This window comes from Gigantopelta aegis, chromosome 9, assembly GCF_016097555.1.
Source record: "Gigantopelta aegis isolate Gae_Host chromosome 9, Gae_host_genome, whole genome shotgun sequence".
In the NCBI taxonomy this organism is placed as follows: domain Eukaryota; kingdom Metazoa; phylum Mollusca; class Gastropoda; order Neomphalida; family Peltospiridae; genus Gigantopelta; species Gigantopelta aegis.
The window spans coordinates 49,917,659-49,936,070 of NC_054707.1; the positions used below are offsets into that span (position 1 = coordinate 49,917,659).

The 18,412-nt window shown below is 36.4% G+C and overlaps 1 protein-coding gene across 1 annotated transcript in view; it reads right to left on the reverse strand.

Moving 5' to 3' along the window:
• Window positions 1–353: 353 nt before the first annotated feature.
• The window catches only part of LOC121381284, a 41,994-nt gene continuing 23,935 nt past the window's right edge, over window positions 354–18,412 (reverse strand). Inside the window, exons 11-16 of the mRNA XM_041510531.1 lie at window positions 17,774–17,913; window positions 10,250–10,448; window positions 7,342–8,465; window positions 5,110–5,820; window positions 3,953–4,060; window positions 354–1,344 (exon numbers count right to left, since the gene is read on the reverse strand). Of these exons, the coding sequence (XP_041366465.1) occupies window positions 766–1,344; window positions 3,953–4,060; window positions 5,110–5,820; window positions 7,342–8,465; window positions 10,250–10,448; window positions 17,774–17,913 (2,861 nt within the window). The 3' untranslated portion in view covers window positions 354–765. The remainder of the gene's footprint in view (window positions 1,345–3,952; window positions 4,061–5,109; window positions 5,821–7,341; window positions 8,466–10,249; window positions 10,449–17,773; window positions 17,914–18,412) is intronic.

An 18,412-nucleotide genomic window follows, 5' to 3' on the forward strand; every position in this document is an offset into this window, starting at 1 on the left:
TCAAAATCTGTGTGGTCCTTGACCATGTGTTTGACGCCATATAACCGTAAATAAAATGTGCTGAGTGCATCGTTAAATAAAACATTGCTTTTTTTTTTTTTCCTTCCTTGATCCTAGAAAGACTGTGCATCAAGCTTATGCTTTACCACAGGGCTACGTTCTGCCCCGGTCAGCCGTAACAAGGACACTGGTGTTCAGGATTATTCAGTAGTTTTGACGAAGTCTATGAACCTCAGAATAATTAACTTTCAATGACAATGCTTTATCAGTCAGAAGTTGTTTAATAATTAACTCTTGCTTGATGTTGCAAGATACCTCCTTACCACTGGCAATATTATTTAAAACACTTTGACTTTGTTTCAGTGATTTTAATTATTAGTATGTTAGTGGATACGGGTCTTCCACTTATCAACAAATCTTGACGGCAGTGTTTCGGTAAGATGTAACACATGGCAGCATTTTCTGCTATCAGCAAGCACAGAGTTAAAAGACGTATCATCAAAAAGATTAAGTCTATGAACTCCAGAATGTTGTTTAACACAAAAACTGTATCCAGAATTGTTGTTGCAAGAAAACACCTCCTGTAGCCCTTGCCACTGGCACTGACTTGATTTTAGTGGTTTTAATTATTAGTATGATAGTGGGCAGACACTGGTTTAAATCTGGTTTCAAATACGGGTCTTCCACCAGTCAACAAATCTTGCCAGTCAACACAGGACATCATTTCCTGCTATCAGCAAAAGAGAAGAAGTACCATCAAAGAGATCAGGTATTAGGAGGTGGACCCGGTGGTGGGGGAGGTTTTTCGGGTGGTGCCGTGAAAGGCAGTGGTGGAGCTGGTGGGGGGTGCATTACATACTGGTTTGGCATGTAATTGGAAGAGTACATAACGTCGTTAGAACCAGCATATTGTGGCATTCTTGAAATTGGCTGATATGATGGCGGAGTCGGTGAATTCATTGCTGGAGACAGGGAACCCACATTGTCAGGTGGCGGAACCATTCTAGGCACCTGCTGCTTCAAATCTTGAGTCTGGGAATGCTTCCTGTCTTCAGCCTGCGGATTCATCCCTTGAGAATATCCCTTCTTTCTCTGGGACTCCGAGTCCCTCCCATGAGTGTATGGGGTTCTCCCATGTTTCTCTCTCCTCTCTCTGTCGCCGTCATGGTGTCCCGTGGGTTGCCTCTTCGTTGATGGAGAGTCAGCTGGGCTGTCGGAGGAGTGCTGGCGTTTCAATGATTCCTTGTTCTTTTTGAGCTTTGCTTTCACTAACTGTCTCTGTTTCTCCTCAATTAACTTCTGTGTCTCCTTTATCTGAGCAATAGCTTTGGTGGCTGCATCCGCCTGAAGTGATAGTCATCAAACAGAATACATTTATCATAGTGTCCATTGTTGCTGGTCAAAATAAGATGGAACAGTTAACGAGTATGTATTTTTATTTCACATTACTGTTCATAAAACAATATGGCAGCCTTAATGCAGTAAACATTGTTTTCTTACAATTAACTTATTACAGTTTCAGTTATTTCTGAAGCAAATGATTTTTTTTTTTTAATGCACACAAAAAGTCCTTTTTCCAAGACAATTTTACTTTTCTTCTTACATAACCAAACTGAAATTATTGACTAAATAACATTTATGGAGGCTGAAGAACACTCGGCACATTTTGTTTGATAAATAAACTTATAGCTGCAACTGACAAATATGCAATAATAAAAAGATACATATTTTGTGTGCCATGATCAATTATTTTTGCAAAATTTATAATATTTTGGTTTGTAAACAAATAACCTCAAGTGGCATTACAACTGACCATGTCCTGGACAGATATACCTGTAGCTGGTGTGTGCCCAGGACAGCATGCTTGAACATTAACTGAATATAAACATGGAATGAACAATGGACAAAAGAGTGGTACCAATAATGTAGTTTGGTTTGTGACTACCTCTCCCAGTAAAGACTTCAGTCTGAATGACAGTAAAACCTGCATGACCTACATTTCCTGGTAATGACTTCAGTCTGAACGACTACTGTGTGACCTACCTCTCCTGGTCAGGGCTCGACCTTAATGGCAGCCCCGGGTGTTTTGGCTACCGATTTCTCACTGGGACTACCAGTTGTCTAACCCCGGTAGTCCTCTGGGCTACCAAATGTTTTAACATGTCCAGTCACTCCACAATCAACAAGACGTTTAGGTTATTGGTGTCTGAAATTCCACCCTTTCATGTGCACGCTCTGTATTACCTCAAGTTGCTGTAGCTGTTAATTGCTCCTAGTCTGACCGATAGGTGGCTGTTGCACAATATGTTTTAGTGAAACAAAGGAATATATTTGCCAGTGGTATGATTTAAAAAAAAAAAAATTAACATAAGAGGACTAAGACAAATAATTTGAAATAATTCAGTGACCAGATATACAGAGTTCGTACAGGTCATGGAATTTCCATTTCCATCTATTCTTGTCATTTATGACAAGAAACAACACGGCCTGTTGTTTGGACGCCTACTTATAACTAATGCCTTGTATGATCAAGACTATTTACCGCCAGCTGAAGTCTAAACTAAACCATAACTCAATCGCGGTTTATTTCCTTCTAGATTACCTATGCAAATTGTCAGATTATTGTTTACAAAATTAATATCTGTTATTATGTTAAAGAAATGTATAAAGTGACGAATGTTTTCTATGTTAAAAATATTAATCTTTCTTACAAATTATTTTTAATTAAACCTCTCTCATCATTTACTATTGCTTTGCACGATAACCTCGCTCAAAATGGCATCTGATCGTGTCATGTGATAAGTTCATAACACAAACACACATGGCGATCCCGTCTGGGATAATTGGCTTATGACATTTACAAGTTTATTGTCATCAATAAAAACTGCTATTGTTTTGAAATAAAGGCAAGTTTTGTTAAGATTCTTCGAAATGACACATATTAAAGATAGTTACAGCCATTTCAAGTATTAAAATAAGCAATATCGATCTTCAGAATCGTACGATTAGCAGACCGTTCTACACTAGTGCAGGACGCACATTAAAATACTTTTCTTAAGAATCACATTTTCTTTCTACGGCTGTTCGGACTAAGTTCTACACGTGAAAACCGCATGGAGTGTTTCAATAATATTTTGAAGCCTTCATTATGTGATTAGGCCTAAAAAAACAACAACCCCAAAACTATTGTGTATTTCTGGAATCGTACCACACAAGATACTGTAGGTACGATAAGTCGGGCTTTTGGTGGTGGTGGTTTTATTGAAAGAAAAAAAAATATTCTTACTATATTTACCCCACCTTTGATGCCATCCTTAAAAATAGTTTGTTTTGTCCATTTCCGACATAAATATTTCACAGTATATTGCCTATAATTTTAAAAACAACCACCCTAAAACACATGTTTAAATAAAAATAAATGATTTTGGTTTTTTTTGGCCTTTTTTTCAAGTTATGGGCTACCAGTTTTTACTGGGGGCTACTAGATTTTATAATCTGGTAGCCCGGTGGGCTACCACTGGAAAAACGTATGGTCAAGGCCTGCTAGTAATGACTTAGTTTGAATGACAGTAAAGCCTGTGTTACCTACTCTCCCGGTAATGACTTCAGTCTGAATGACAGTAAGGCCTGTGTTACCTATCTCTCCTGGTAATGACTTCAGTCTGAATGACAGTAAGGCCTGTGTTACCTATCTCTCCTGGTAATGACTTCAGTCTGAATGACAATAAGGCCTGTGTGACCTACCTCTCCCGGTAATGACTTCAGTCTGAATGACAGTAAAGCCTGTGTGACCTACCTCTCCCGGTAATGACTTCAGTCTGAATGACAGTAAAGCCTGTGTGACATACCTCTCCCGGTAATGACTTCAGTCTGAATGACAGTAAAGCCTGTGTTACATACCTCTCCCGGTAATGACTTCAGTCTGAATGACAGTAAAGCCTGTGTTACATACCTCTCCCGGTAATGACTTCAGTCTGAATGACAGTAAAGCCTGTGTGAGTGCGTTTGATACTTGTAGAGCCATGGCAGCTTCCTCCTCATTGGTGATAAGAGAACTCGACTGGAAGGAAAAGGCAAACTATATTTAGTGACACCATTAAGAATATACTACCTTGTAAAAATGAACTAATATCAGACTGGTTTAAACAGCTACAAACGTCATGACATAAATCAGGTTGACACTGAAGCCTAAGACAGACGCAATATCACTGGTTTATCTTGTTAACATTATCAACCAACCTCTACAATTGTCCACGACAATCAGCAATGGTGTGGAGATTGCCACAGAGTTTTAAAATTGTTTGTGGCCCTTGTTTTGTTGTTGTGGACTATATTTTATTGAATTTTGTTTGTTTCCACTATATGTTTTTTGGATGTGGACCTTTTTTTTTATTGCAGGGTTTGTAAACTCACCAATATTAACTAATCAAGAACAAGTTTTCAAATGTGTATGACAGGTTATAAACATAAAACTACCAACATCCAGTCTGAAAGCATTTGGTTTTTTAAATACGAGACCGTGCAAACATTTGTTAAAGAGGTGATGAAGGACTGTCATCTGCCTTGTTAATGACATTCCTGTACACTGACACAGTGCTAATGTTATCTGGTTTACAGATGGTAGATAGTTGCTTCAACCAAGAGTGCATGGCAATGTCCTTTGAGAAGATGTAAGCTCAACAGCTGACCCAGACCATGCTATGTGCTTGAACGTCAATGTGATGTATAACCATAAAAATCTAGTTAAACAGAACTGCATTAGCAAATGGTTTCAGTGTTACACCCTAAATTTAAGATTGTTAAACAGTGTTTGCTATTTGCCTATAAGACTGATAGGTCTAAAATCAATGGGTTTATCACAGATATAATCTTGTGCAGCCAAAGTTAAACACAATAAATTATCATAATTTTCTCTTTCATTCCATAAAATGTGGCTTGATGAAATGTAACAGAATTTTGCTTTTGAAAAGCTCAGAAGAGTGAAAAATTGCTCTGGTGTCTGACTGAACTGAGCAGACTGCAGGGATGTGGTCCCGTTTGTTCATCTCAAAAACTAAAGTCTGATCAATGTATACTTGCATAACCTTTTATTGAATCCATTTTACTTACCAGTTTTTGTAAAAGAATTCCGATCTGATTAGGGTCAATGCCTTTGTCGGATGCAACCTGTGTAGATGTTGCTTGTTTTGTGGTTTGTGTTGTCCCTGTGTTCACAGACTGACTTGGTGCGGACTGTATGTTTGCTGGGAGGCCTGAGTTTGGCAGCACATTCTGTGGAAGACTTTGGTTTTGTGCTGCTGTATTCTGTAAAGGTTGATTTGCCACTGAACCTTGTGGAAGTCCCAAGTGTGAGAGTGCATTTTGTGGATCATTATGTGGATACCAAGAGTTCACTGGGATATTTTGTGGATAGCCTGCATTGCCAGCTGTATACACTGGCTGTCCTGGAGTCACAGGTGCATTTTGTTGAGTTCCCAAGTTAGGTGTTGTGTTTTGTAGATATCCAGGATTCAGTGGTGCATGCTGTAGAGTTCCCAAATTAGGTGTTGTCTTTTGTAGATATCCAGGATTCAGTGGTATTGTCTGTGATGGTATTGACTGTCCTGGGCCAGTTGGAGTTAATCCTGAATTCACATGTATATTGTGTGGATACGTCTCATTTGTTGCTGCTGCATTCTGAACATATCCAGGTCTTTCTTCTGCAAAGTGTGGGAATTCTCGACTGAACTGGCCTGGCGGTCTTCCCAAACACTCTGGTCTCACTGGTGTCGCAATCGTCGATGAGTGTGGATATTCTATTGGTGGATTTTCATCACTTGGCTGAAATGTAACAATAAATGTAAAAATCAATATAACAAACAATAAGTGCAGCTAAATATATTGTAAAAAGTAACAGAGATCCCCTAATTTTCCAAGAAAACAAAATGTTATCCAGACTCTTAAAGTTGGCATCTTGTGGATCTTTAAATGTTTAATCTATAACACTGCAATATAAATATGAATGTAAGGTATACCATATCAAGTTCAGGGCGATATTTAAAAGGAATCTTTATATTTTTTAAATCTATTACATTGCAATATAAATTATATGTTGATAATGTATACCGTATCAAGTTCGGGGCTATATTCAAAACAAATCTGTAGACCTTTAGATTTTTAATTACTCTACACTATAAATATGTATGTACGGTATACCTTGTTAAGTTTGGTGCGATATTCAAAAGGTATTTTTGGATCTTTAATCTATTATACTATTACACTGTATTATGAATTGTACCTTTATTTGACATTAAATAACCGATCTCTATTTTTGTGGGAGGTGGGATGTTGCCCAATTGTAAAGCGTCCACCTGATGCGAGGTCGGTTTGGGATCGGCTATTCTCATTCCAACCAGTACACCACTGGTATATCAAGGGCCATAGTATATGCTATTCTGTCTGTGGGATGGTGCATATAAAAGATCCCTTGCTACTAATGGAAAATGTAGTGGGTTTTCTCTCTTAGACTATATGTCAAAATTACCAAAAGTTTGACATCCAATAGTCGATGATTAATAAATCAATGTGCTCTAGTGGTGTTGTTACAGGGGTTGCGTTAAGATGCGTCCCTGAATGAATGGAAAGCAGACTTGGACGCCTGCTCATCACCACAAGTGATAATAAAACCGTCCCAGTTTATTTTCAAAGACTTATTCGGGACGATATTCAAAAGGTATCTTTAGATCTTTACATTTTTAATCTATTACTCTACACTATAAATATGTATGTAAGATATACCTTATCAAGTTCTGGACGATATTCAAAAGATATCTTTAGATCTTTACATTTTTAATCTATTACTGTACACTATAAATATGTATGTAAGATATACCGTATCAAGTTCTGGATGAGATTCAAAAGGTATCTTTAGATCTTTACATTTTTAATCTATTACTCTACACTATAAATATGTATGTAAGATATACCCTATCAAGTTCTGGACGATATTCAAAAGGTATCTTTAGATTTTTACATTTTTAATCTATTCCTCTATACTATAAATATGTATGTAAGATATACCTTATCAAGTTCTGGACGATATTCAAAAGGTATCTTTAGATCTTTACATTTTTAATCTATTCCTCAACACTATAAATATGTATGTAAGATATACCCTATCAAGTTCTGGACGATATTCAAAAGGTATCTTTAGATCTTTACATTTTTAATCTATTCCTCTACACTATAAATATGTATGTAAGATATACCCTATCAAGTTTTGGACGAAATTCAAAAGGTACCTTTAGATTTTTACATTTTTAATCTATTCCTCTACACTATAAATATGTATGTAAGATATACCTTATCAAGTTCTGGACGATATTCAAAAGGTATCTTTAGTTTCTCTCTGAGCAGGTGGTCTTCCCACAACTCCCTGTCTAGGTCTACTTCATCGATGCTAGTGGTGAAGGGTACTGGGTCTTTCTCAGAGCTGTTTGGATATTCAAGAGGTTTCCTGTCTGATCTTCTGCCGGTTTCCATCATTAATTTATCACTTGTGCTGCCTCCAGGTTTCTCTCTGTCAAACGCATCCAGGGCCACCTGCTTCTGAAAGGAGCTCAGTCTGTCGCCGAGATCGTTCAGGGCAGCCAGCCGTTGGTGTTTCTGAACTAGCCGGTCTTTTTCCTGCGTTCGTCTTTGTTCCCGATTCAGGTCCCACTTCTTCAATGCCAGCAGTTTCACGTCCTCGTTTGTCAGAAATGGCTGACTTTCAAGATGTTTTACCTGCCGTGTTAATCTATCAATTTTCTCGGCTGCCGATTCCTCATTAGCGTTAACATCTTTGGGACTCGGTGACTGCGTGTTCTGCTGTTTCAGTGCTGCTTCAAGTCTCTTCAATCGAGCCTCGGGGCTCCAGCTGTCAACAAAATGTTCCTCCTCATGTACTTCACTCAAATATGGATCACATATCGGTCTATTCATATGTTCATCTGGACCCTGCACATCAAAGTAAGGATCCAACCCTGGCCTTCGGTGTTGGTCCAGATCTGAGATCTCCCTATATGGATCTGGATTAAACCTGTTGAAGTGTGGATCTTGATCCCTGATGTCATATGGTGGATTAGGTGGATCAGGTCCATCTTGATGTAACCAGTGGGTGGGAGGATCTTTGTGAAACCTGTCAATATGTCTGTCTTGAGGCATGTCAAGTTGTCTGTCATGAGGCCTGTCAAAGTGTCTGTCTTGAGGCATGTCAAGTTGTCTGTCTTGAGGCCTATCAAAGTGTCTGTTTTGAGGCCAGTCAAGATGTCTGTCTTGAGGCATGTCAAGTTGTCTGTCATGAGGCATGTCAAGTTGTCTGTCATGAGGCCTGTCAAAGTGTCTGTCTTGACCCTCAAAATGAGGTCTCTCCGACAATGGATACTGCCATGGCTTGCTAAATGGGGAATCTCTATTCTGTGCACCATCTGGATTCAACTTTCCACCTGAATTTGGAATTTAAAAAAAGATATAGCATGCATTCTAACTAGTTACATCATTTTATTATATAACATTTAGTGAAATATGTTAAAATATCAGTGAAATAAAAGTGTTATCAGTCACTCAGTGATAACACATTTTAGACTGAAAATTTCACTCTAAAATGTGTTATCATCACTGTAGAAAGTGTTATCTTCACTGTAAGAAAGCCAGAACTATGTTGCTGCTGGCATTTTAAATATAAAGGTAAATTGCCAAAAGTTACATAATAAATAGAACATTTCATGTTTTTTGTCAAATAAGATTTATATCTCATCTCGTAAAGTTTGCAATCATATCACACTATGATATGATTGCGAACTTCACTCGATGAGATATAAATCATATTTGACAAAAAACATGAAATATCCTCTATTTATTATACATTCATTACAACATAATATCATCCCAGTGGTCCAGATGTAAAAATGGGAGTTTGTTCATTTCTCGATGAACGTAAAAATTACATCATCAGGGAATGTCATATCTGATGATGTCATTTTATATGGGCAAGTTGTCTTATTGAGCATTATTGTTTATTAAGGACCAAAAATTATTCCAAATAAAGTATGAAGATTTAGTGTTATTATTAGTAAAGTATGATTCAAATTTAATTATAAGTATTGTCTGTTATTTCTTTTACGTTCATCAGGGTATGAACAAAACCAATATTTCAAACTTATGTGAGAAAGGCTTCACTGATTAACAGTTTGCAAATTTGTTTTTTTCATACCCCGATGAACGTAAAAGAAATAACATACAATCCTTAAGTTGACTAATGTTTCTACCAAATATACCTAATAAAAATTGTTATTTGGAAAACAATTGACCTTTTCTTTTGATGTCAAGCCAAACTGAAATTATTCACTTCAAAATTATTCTGCACTGAACATTAATAAAAAATACTAATCGTTTAGAGAAATTACACCCATTTCTAACAATATTTAGCATTTAAGATACTTTAGATATATTTTTAAAAAGATTAATGCATTTTATTACCCCAGCAGGCACTCATAACGGGGAAAATAAAAATCATTATTATCCTCTATTTCAGACACCATTATATTTGACAGTGATTATGGATGTGTCCACTGAGTGTATCAGGGATCATTAGCTACTAGGTGCTACAGGCACCAATACCCTGGACAACGTGACAATTAAATAGCTCTACTAACAGCAAGTACCAAGTATGGCCCTATCTAGTAGTCCCATAACAAAACAGAAACAATGTGGCATCATCATCATCTAGACCTGGGCAGTATTGAAATTTCAGGTTCGGTATTGGTATCGGTATCAGCCCTCATCTCTTTCTTCTTTTCAGCTCTTTTGCGTTCGTCAGATATAGACCTATTGTTAGTGCTTTACTAAATGTCGGAAAACATTTTTCAATATCAAAATTTCGGTATTTTGAAATTTGCTCGGTACAGTAAATTGGTATTGACACGAGACTGATACCGAACAGTATTTTCAATATACCACCCAGCTTTATCATCATCTGTGTATGTTGATGGCAGTTAAAAAAAATATATTAAAAAAATAATTAAATGGTCAGATTGAGCCCACAGCTAAAAGCTGATGGGGAACGGCAGGTGTGTGGCACAAATAGTCACAAGAGACAAGCACCTGTCAGTTGGAGAGACAATGACTGGGATGTGGAGGTGGACAATGAATGAAGTTGAAAGATAGGAAAGGGGGCAGTGGGATAAAAAAATAAATAATAATAAATAAAAATAAAATAAAATTTTCTCACTCTTTTTGAAAAGTGTGTCGAGGTCTATTTCTGACATGGGAATAGGATCTTCATCTTCAATGATTTCCAGCTTGACCTGCCCTCGACCGTCGGACATCTCCATGTCAACAGACATCTGGTCGAGAAACTCCATTAAATTCTGTTTACTCCTAGCACCGTACTTCTTCATTTGGGGCAGGACATCTTGATGCAGGATTTTCTGTTCAAAAGAGAGTGACAAAAGAAGAAATATATATATTTTTATAAACCAGTATGTGTGCCTAAACTTGGATAAATTTTGGAGTAAATACTTGTAATACTTGAATAAATTCTCATCACCGATATTGGAGTAAATACACTTGACTAATGGCCGATCTCTATTTTTGTGCTAGAATGTTATTAAACATTCATCCATTCATTAAAGCAGGGTTTAATCTCTAGAAAATGTTTAAGGGGCCCTTTTTGGTCAATTGGTAAAAAATAATGTTTCAAATACAAACAAAAGAAGGGATTTTGAAGAATAATCAATACCAATACATTGATCAAATTAGTGTTCCCATTTTATATATATCTTCATCATATAAAGCATTAAAAACTATACAAAAACAATTGTTGTATTCATTTTAACAAGTTTCTCAATGTCTTTTTCATTGGTATTCCTAATATATTTAGTACAGGTGATGACATCGATAAGTTTATTAAAGATGGAGAGTTTGGGGTGGGGGTGGGAGAGGAAATAACCACTGTATGATGCTGCTTAATATATTGATGGAAAGAAATAAGGGAACACACCAATTTGTAGACCAAATTTAATTAACTACTAGCGTAGTAATGTCTGTATTTCATACCAAGTTGCAATGTGGGATTGAATGTTTGTAGTGTTGAATGTGCTGCCTATATGTTCCCAGTCAACTTCTGACAATATGAATTGATTTTTGATGCAGTCATTATTTTTTGTTGCTATCTGTGTGATCCTTTATTTCTTTCTATCAGTATATATATATATATATATATATATATATATATATATATCAGGGGTAGGGAAAAATAAAATTGTCAATCAGTCCCACTTGATGTCATCACTTGGGGGGGAGAGGGGGGGGGGGAGGAGGAGAGTGGAAAAAACAAAAGGAATAATTAAAAAAGAACATTTCAAAGACGATATATGCCAAATAGTATTTTTTTAAAAATCATAGTGACGTTTGTATAGTTTTATCTTGAACCATGAATATGAAACAATAAACATGATTTTTTTTTTTATCACATCAGTGAACCCCCCACCCCCCCAAATTGTATATATTTTACATAATGGCAATAAATAATTCTAAAAAAGGAATAAAAGTTATGAATTTTAATTCCCATATATGTATAAAAAGTACAAGTATTCAGTACTGTGTCTTGAAAATTAATAAAAGATGGCACCGTTGAAGCGTTTGACAGCTTGAGCTAGCACACAGAGTCGTTTAGACAAAGAGATTAATAACGTCATCGCTGATTGGATGAAATTTGACCTCTACTGGCTCTAGAGATAACTAGTACTATACATGTAGCTATTTTGCTCACTCTACTTGTTAAACAAAAAAGGTGGAAATCTTTTGTTAAATTTTAAAATCCTTTATAATTATTGGATACACTACATTGAACAGTCAACAATAAATACATTTATAGATTATTTCAGAATATTTTAAGCTATTTCAAGCAGTTTGTATTGCACAAAGGCCTCTTGCTTTGGACTATATAGGACACTCTACCTGACAAAGTTGCAAACTCTGGGTCCTTTGTTTTTAAATGGAGTGTAATACGTTGTTGCAATGTTGTTATTGCTAACATTTAATCTCGTGACCGGCTCAGTGACTTTGACAAATATCTAGCCTAGTGGCAGTGGATTGACACTACTGTAGGTCCGACTTCAGTGAGTGGCGATATATACTTGGGCAGACTTTAAAATCACAGACGTCTGAAACACCAGCCATATTGACCACTATTTATTAATTATTTTAAAACATGCACAAGATACCGATGTCTGCGCAGGCCGGTCTACTTGACGGATAGGAATTTGTTCCAATAATAGAAATGGACAGGTGCTTCGAACCGACAAGAATGACAAAAATGGGACCGGCAAACACACGTTTAAAAAAATTTATTTCGGTCTCAGAGATCGAGAATCAGTCCCAGACCAGGGAAAAAGGGCTTTTCCCCACCCCTGATATACATGTATAATATATTGTTCAAAGTGTTTATCCCATTAGGGATTAAATCCAGGTTACCACATGTTAAGAATGTCATGAATGGTACTTTGTTCTCCAAATTTAAGCAAACCCAATAACATAACCCCAAAATAGATATCTGTCTGCCTTACATAGTTTTCAGGACTATTTATTTTTTGCAACGCCTCAAGATATTGTTTTGTTGAATACCACCACTGGAGCACACCGATTCTCGTAGTCATTAGAAGAAACCCGCTACATTTTTTTTTTAATCCAGCAAGGGATCTTTTATAACATACCACGGCCTTTGTCCAGTTGTGGTGCACTGGTTGGAATGAGAAAAAAACAATCAGCTGAATGGATCCACTGAGGTGGTTCGATCCTGCGACACAAGTAACTCAACCAAGCACTCAACCGACTGAGCTAAATGCCGCCCCCAAGATATTGAACTGAATTTTTGTGTATAGTTATATCATGTATAGTTACATATCAAATTTGACTTTCACAGAGATTTGTTAATTTTTCAACATGGGCTGTTTAAATATAAATTACACACTCAAGTATTAGAACAACAAGAATGGTGATGTGAATGAATATTATCCACATGGTTCAACATAACCGGGTTAATACTAATCATACGAAGCACACATATAATAACAAGTGTAATGACGTAATTTTGGGAAGTGACGTCATAACATGACATTGCTTCTCCAGTCCTAGCTCAGACTGTGCATTTGAAATATGACGTCATTTCGCTGGGTCAGTGCAAAAATGTAGTATCTACAAAATGTTGATAAATAAGGTCTTAATTTTCACAATGTAATGGACCCTATATGTTCCAGAGCAAAAATGTTGTATGTTCATATAACAGGTCTGGTTGCTTAATTTGAAGTCAGCTAAACTGTTGTAAATGCATATATTGTAGTTGACTCGGAGCGAAAGTGTTGTAAGTGTTATATCAGTGTATGCTGCTTCAGATTTTGGAGGAAACTACCAAAAGAAGAATACAAAAAGTCATGGCTTCCGCGACTTGTAAAAACAAATTGGTTACTCTTGAAACTGTTTTAGCAACACTTTCAGGTTGGTACAGTTTTTACTTTGTTTATTCTTGTTGAAAAATATTTACTGCAAAGTGCAATATGTTGTTTATTACAATAATCCAATTTAGAACAAATTAATATTATTGTTGTGTAGATACAACATTATGGCTCTAACTATAGTCTGTCCCAGCCAAAAAAAACCCTGTGTTTTTCGTAAATAATTTCAGTTAGGCTCAACATAGAAGAAAAGTAAAACTGTTTTAAAAATAACAAAAATGCACCATTTTTCTGAACCATTTATAAAACAATAATTAGCTAAATTGATTTAAAGCTACGGAAAATTAATTAACTCTGGATTTGACATTTCTAACTCGCGATATTGAATAAAATGTTCACTGAAAGCACCATGTTTTTAAACTGAGTAATTTTATTTAAAAACGTAATTCATTACTCTTTTAACATTAGATGATTAGGCAGTACTGTTTCTTTCATTTACTGTTTAAGTAGCAGTGTGCGTGTGTGTGTGTGTGAGAGAGAGAGAGAGAGAGAGAGAGAGAGAGAGAGAGAGAGAGAGAGAGAGAGAGAGAGAGAGAGAGAGAGAGAGAGAGAGAGAGAGAGAGAGAGATCTACTGTAATAAAACTATATTATCATCCCTCTTACTCAGTACTGACACAAATCTATACATACATACTTACATTCATACATATTAAATGTATCATACATTGGCATACACACACTCACATACACACAACAGATATATTTGTAAAACAAATTATAATTTTTTAGATTCAGAAGAAGAGATAGCTGATGATAGTGATAATGATCCTGACTATATCCCTAATGCTGATAATTCTGTGGAAAGTTCTGATGAGCATTCTACTTGTGTCTTTGAAGTGCATTCTAATACAGTCATTAATAGTGATGAGAATAAGAAGGCTAGAGGCAGGAAGAGAAACATTAGATGTAGAGAATATAACATTGGTCACAGGAGAAAATATCGCACAGAGAGAAACCGAATAATTGGTCCTTCATGTAATTTATCTTGTAAGAAAAAATGTGGCCAAACATTTACAACTGCTGAGAGAAATGCCATATTTACAGCATTCTGGAGTATGGGAGTACAACAGTGGAGACGGGACTTCATCGTGTCACATGTCACCAGATCAGCTGTCAACAGAAAGACCAAGGGGGGCTAACAGTGTGAGCAGACAAAAGCGTACACTTGTGTACACTTTACCCAAAGATGGAAACAATGTCAGTCTTTGCAAACAATTTTTTATGCATACTTTGGATATTTCTGATCAAATGTTAATTATAACATTTCACACTCACAGTGTGGCTTAGCTAAACATACACTACGGAAGGGGCCACCCGCCAATAAAACGCCGAAAAATTTAATGGAAGATTTTATCAGACACATAAATACTTTTTCCAGAATAGAGAGTCATTATTGTAGAGCAGACACCTCGAAAGAATATCTTGAAGCGGGTCTCAATGTGAAGGAAATGAACAGATTGTATAAAACAGTCTGCATAGAGCAGAATAAGAAGTCGGTTTCTCTTTACATGTACAGGCACATCTTTGACACTCATTTCAATATTGGATTTCATACACCAAAGAAAGATTTATGTGACACTTGTGAAAAATACAGAGTAAAAGAAAAATATGATTCCAATAGCTTAACTGAAGATGAGAAAGCTTCCCATGCTTTACACCTTAAGAGAAAACTCCAAGCTCGAGAATCAAAAATGCTGGACAAGGAAGCAGGTGAGGGAATTATCACTGCTGCATTTGATTTACAACAAGTCATGATATCGCCCAAGTTGAATGTGGGTTCTGCTTACTACCTTCGAAAATTAAATGTATACAATTTGACTATCATGGAACTGCAGACACTGCAAGGTTTTTGCTACACTTGGCATGAGGCAGAATGTAAACGTGGGTCTAATGAGATTGCTACATCACTTCTAAAGTGGTTGAAGCTAAAAGAAGAAGAGGGATACCAACAGGTTATTTTATATAGTGATTCTTGTGGTGGTCAAAACAGAAACCGAATCATGTGTACAGCTTTGTTATACTTCCTTGCAGTGTCGAAGAACATTGTAAAAATACAACAGAATTTTTTTGAAAGTGGACATAGTCAGAGTGAATGTGATAGTATGCATTCCTGTACTGAACATTTGTTCAAGCATAGAGATGTCCATCTGCCCTCAGGCTATCAGCAACACATGAAGAATGCCAACAAGAAGAAACCATTCATAGTTACAGAGATGACGCATGAGGATATTCTTGACTTTGATACTTTAAACAAGGTTGCCTTTAAACAGAATGCTTTCCAGGGCATATTGTCCATCCATCACATTGTGTATGAAAAGGGGGATGATGGAAAATTACATGTTGCTTTTTCTGAGGAAATTGGTGGAGATTTGATCGACAAAGAATTTAGAAAGCGTAGCAAGGCAGTAAACATGAAGACTTACTGCATCCAAAAAGTCTACAACAGCACATTGCCACTGGACAAAGCTAAGCATGCTGATCTCCTAAAGCTCTGTGAATTTATCCCAAGTGATTGTCGCCAATTCTATCAGCAGCTACCAGTTACTCTGTAAGACTTGTGTATGTTTCAAACTATTAACATGTTTGATAGACAATGTTTCCAAACATTTACAACACTTTTTGTGTGGATGCTGATACTGTACATCACTAAGCTGTTGGGGCAAAATTGTTGTATGTGTTTTAATGTTCATTTTTGGCATCTAACAAATGTCAATACAAATCACTAATACTTTTTTCTGTAATGTCCTTCCATCATTTAATCACAATACGGCATAACATATATACAGAATAGAAATGACGATTTATGTTTTACATATTATTTTTTAATGCTCGTTTTCTCAAAATGGGAATTTTGTATATACAACATTCTTGCACTCACCCAGCAATTTGGTTTCCTAGTTGTGGCTGAAACATTTTGAGTTGGGTCTTGTTATTCCCAAAGAAAACAACAATAATAATATGGATAATAAAGAAATTATTACACTCATGCGAGAGTCATACTAATTTTACAAAACTCGTGTCAGGATTCATATATTTCCCTCGCTCTCACTCGGGTAATACAAAAATCCTGACACTCATTTCGTAAAATCAGTATGACACACAAGCTCATATAATAATCTCTCTATATAATAAAGTATCAGTGTGCTTGAAAATGAATAATAATAGGAATTGAAAACGTCAATCTAATTAAAATTAGCTTCACTATTACATGTGGATCTAACACCAGCCAGTTGGAGCTCATGTCCACCAATCAAAACCTTACTTGCAGAATCCTGCCAGTGATTTAAAAATAATTTGAAAACATTCCGAATTATCCTGAGGGTATACGACATGTTTCGTGTGAATTACGAATGCCTTAAAACATGTTTTATTTTATAAAATAAATAATTTGTGATGTAAAACTGAAGACTGATTTAGTTGGGGGTTTTTTTATAAATAAATAAATCATTTTTAATGTAAAATTGAAGACTGATAACCCACCCCGTACGTATTGGTATGGTTCGCTGTACTGCGGCCACTAAAATAGACTCACCCGATATTTTTAGAATTTGTATGCTCCCAAATAACGATATAAAAGGCGAAGTGTGATTGGTCAATATTTAAATTATTATTTACAGACGAAATGTTACCTGGACATTGGGGACTACGCAGTGTTGTTAGTTTTAAATCACTGGCAGGATTCTGCAAGTAAGGTTTTGATTGGTGGACATGAGCTCCAACTGGCTGGTGTTAGATCCACATGTAATGTGGAGCTAATTTTAATTAGATTGTGAAAACGTTAAATGTGTTGGGTTACCAGGGCCCGTGCTTATCAAATGTTTAATCCAGACTCAGACTCTATTAGAGCTCACATTCGTAATGTATAGCAACCTGTACATGGGTTATTATGCTTCTTTTGATGCCTGTAAAGTCAAACTTAAAGTTTGTTTAATGACACCACTAGAGCACATCGATTTATTAATCATCGCCTATTGAATATCAAACTTTGGTCATTTTGACTTGAGAGAAAACCACCTACATTTTTTTCCATTAGTAGCAAGGGATCTTTTATATATACACCATCCCAGAGACAGGATAACATAGACCATGGCCTTTGATATACCAGTCATGGTGCATTGGCTGGAACGACAAATAGCCCAATGTACCCTCTGACGGGGATTGATCCTAGACTGACCATGCATCAGTCGAGCTGTTTACCACTGGGTTACATCCCCCCCTTGATGCCGGTAAAGACACTCACCATATAGTTTGTTCTGTGCTTGCTGCCAGTAATATGGAACTTGATGGTCTTCTCATCACACTTGGCCTCACAGAGATTGCACACGTACTGGACAATGGCATTCACGTCTCTCCGCTGGAACTCTGTGATGTAATTCAGACCTGAAGTAGACAATCAGGGATTCACCAATTTCTTGTCAGCGTTTCAAATAGGAGACACTTATGCATATGTTTAGATGAACTTGATTTACAATGAATTATTGATCATATCAGAAATAATATGACGTAAAAAAAAAAACACATGAGTACCGGTCAGGTACATGATACGCCCATCAGGAGTTTGATGGAAAACCATATCTATATTAATGAATATGTTACGGGTATGATTCAATTCTAATTATGTAAAATTGCAATGGGATGGATGAACAGTTTGTATTGGACCAACCACCATCAGAGGGAGCAACCATTAGGAATGCTGGGTGGTGGAATTTCACAACAACGGTTAATTAGGAATTGTCAAGTGCACCTGTCAAATGCACAATTTCAAGGTTGAATTAGCGATATAACCGGACTAGAAGTGTTTGTGACCGTCCTTAACCAGGCCGTAACAATGTGAACTGAGATAAGTCTCTAAAGTAATATTAAGAAAACTCTTAAAATG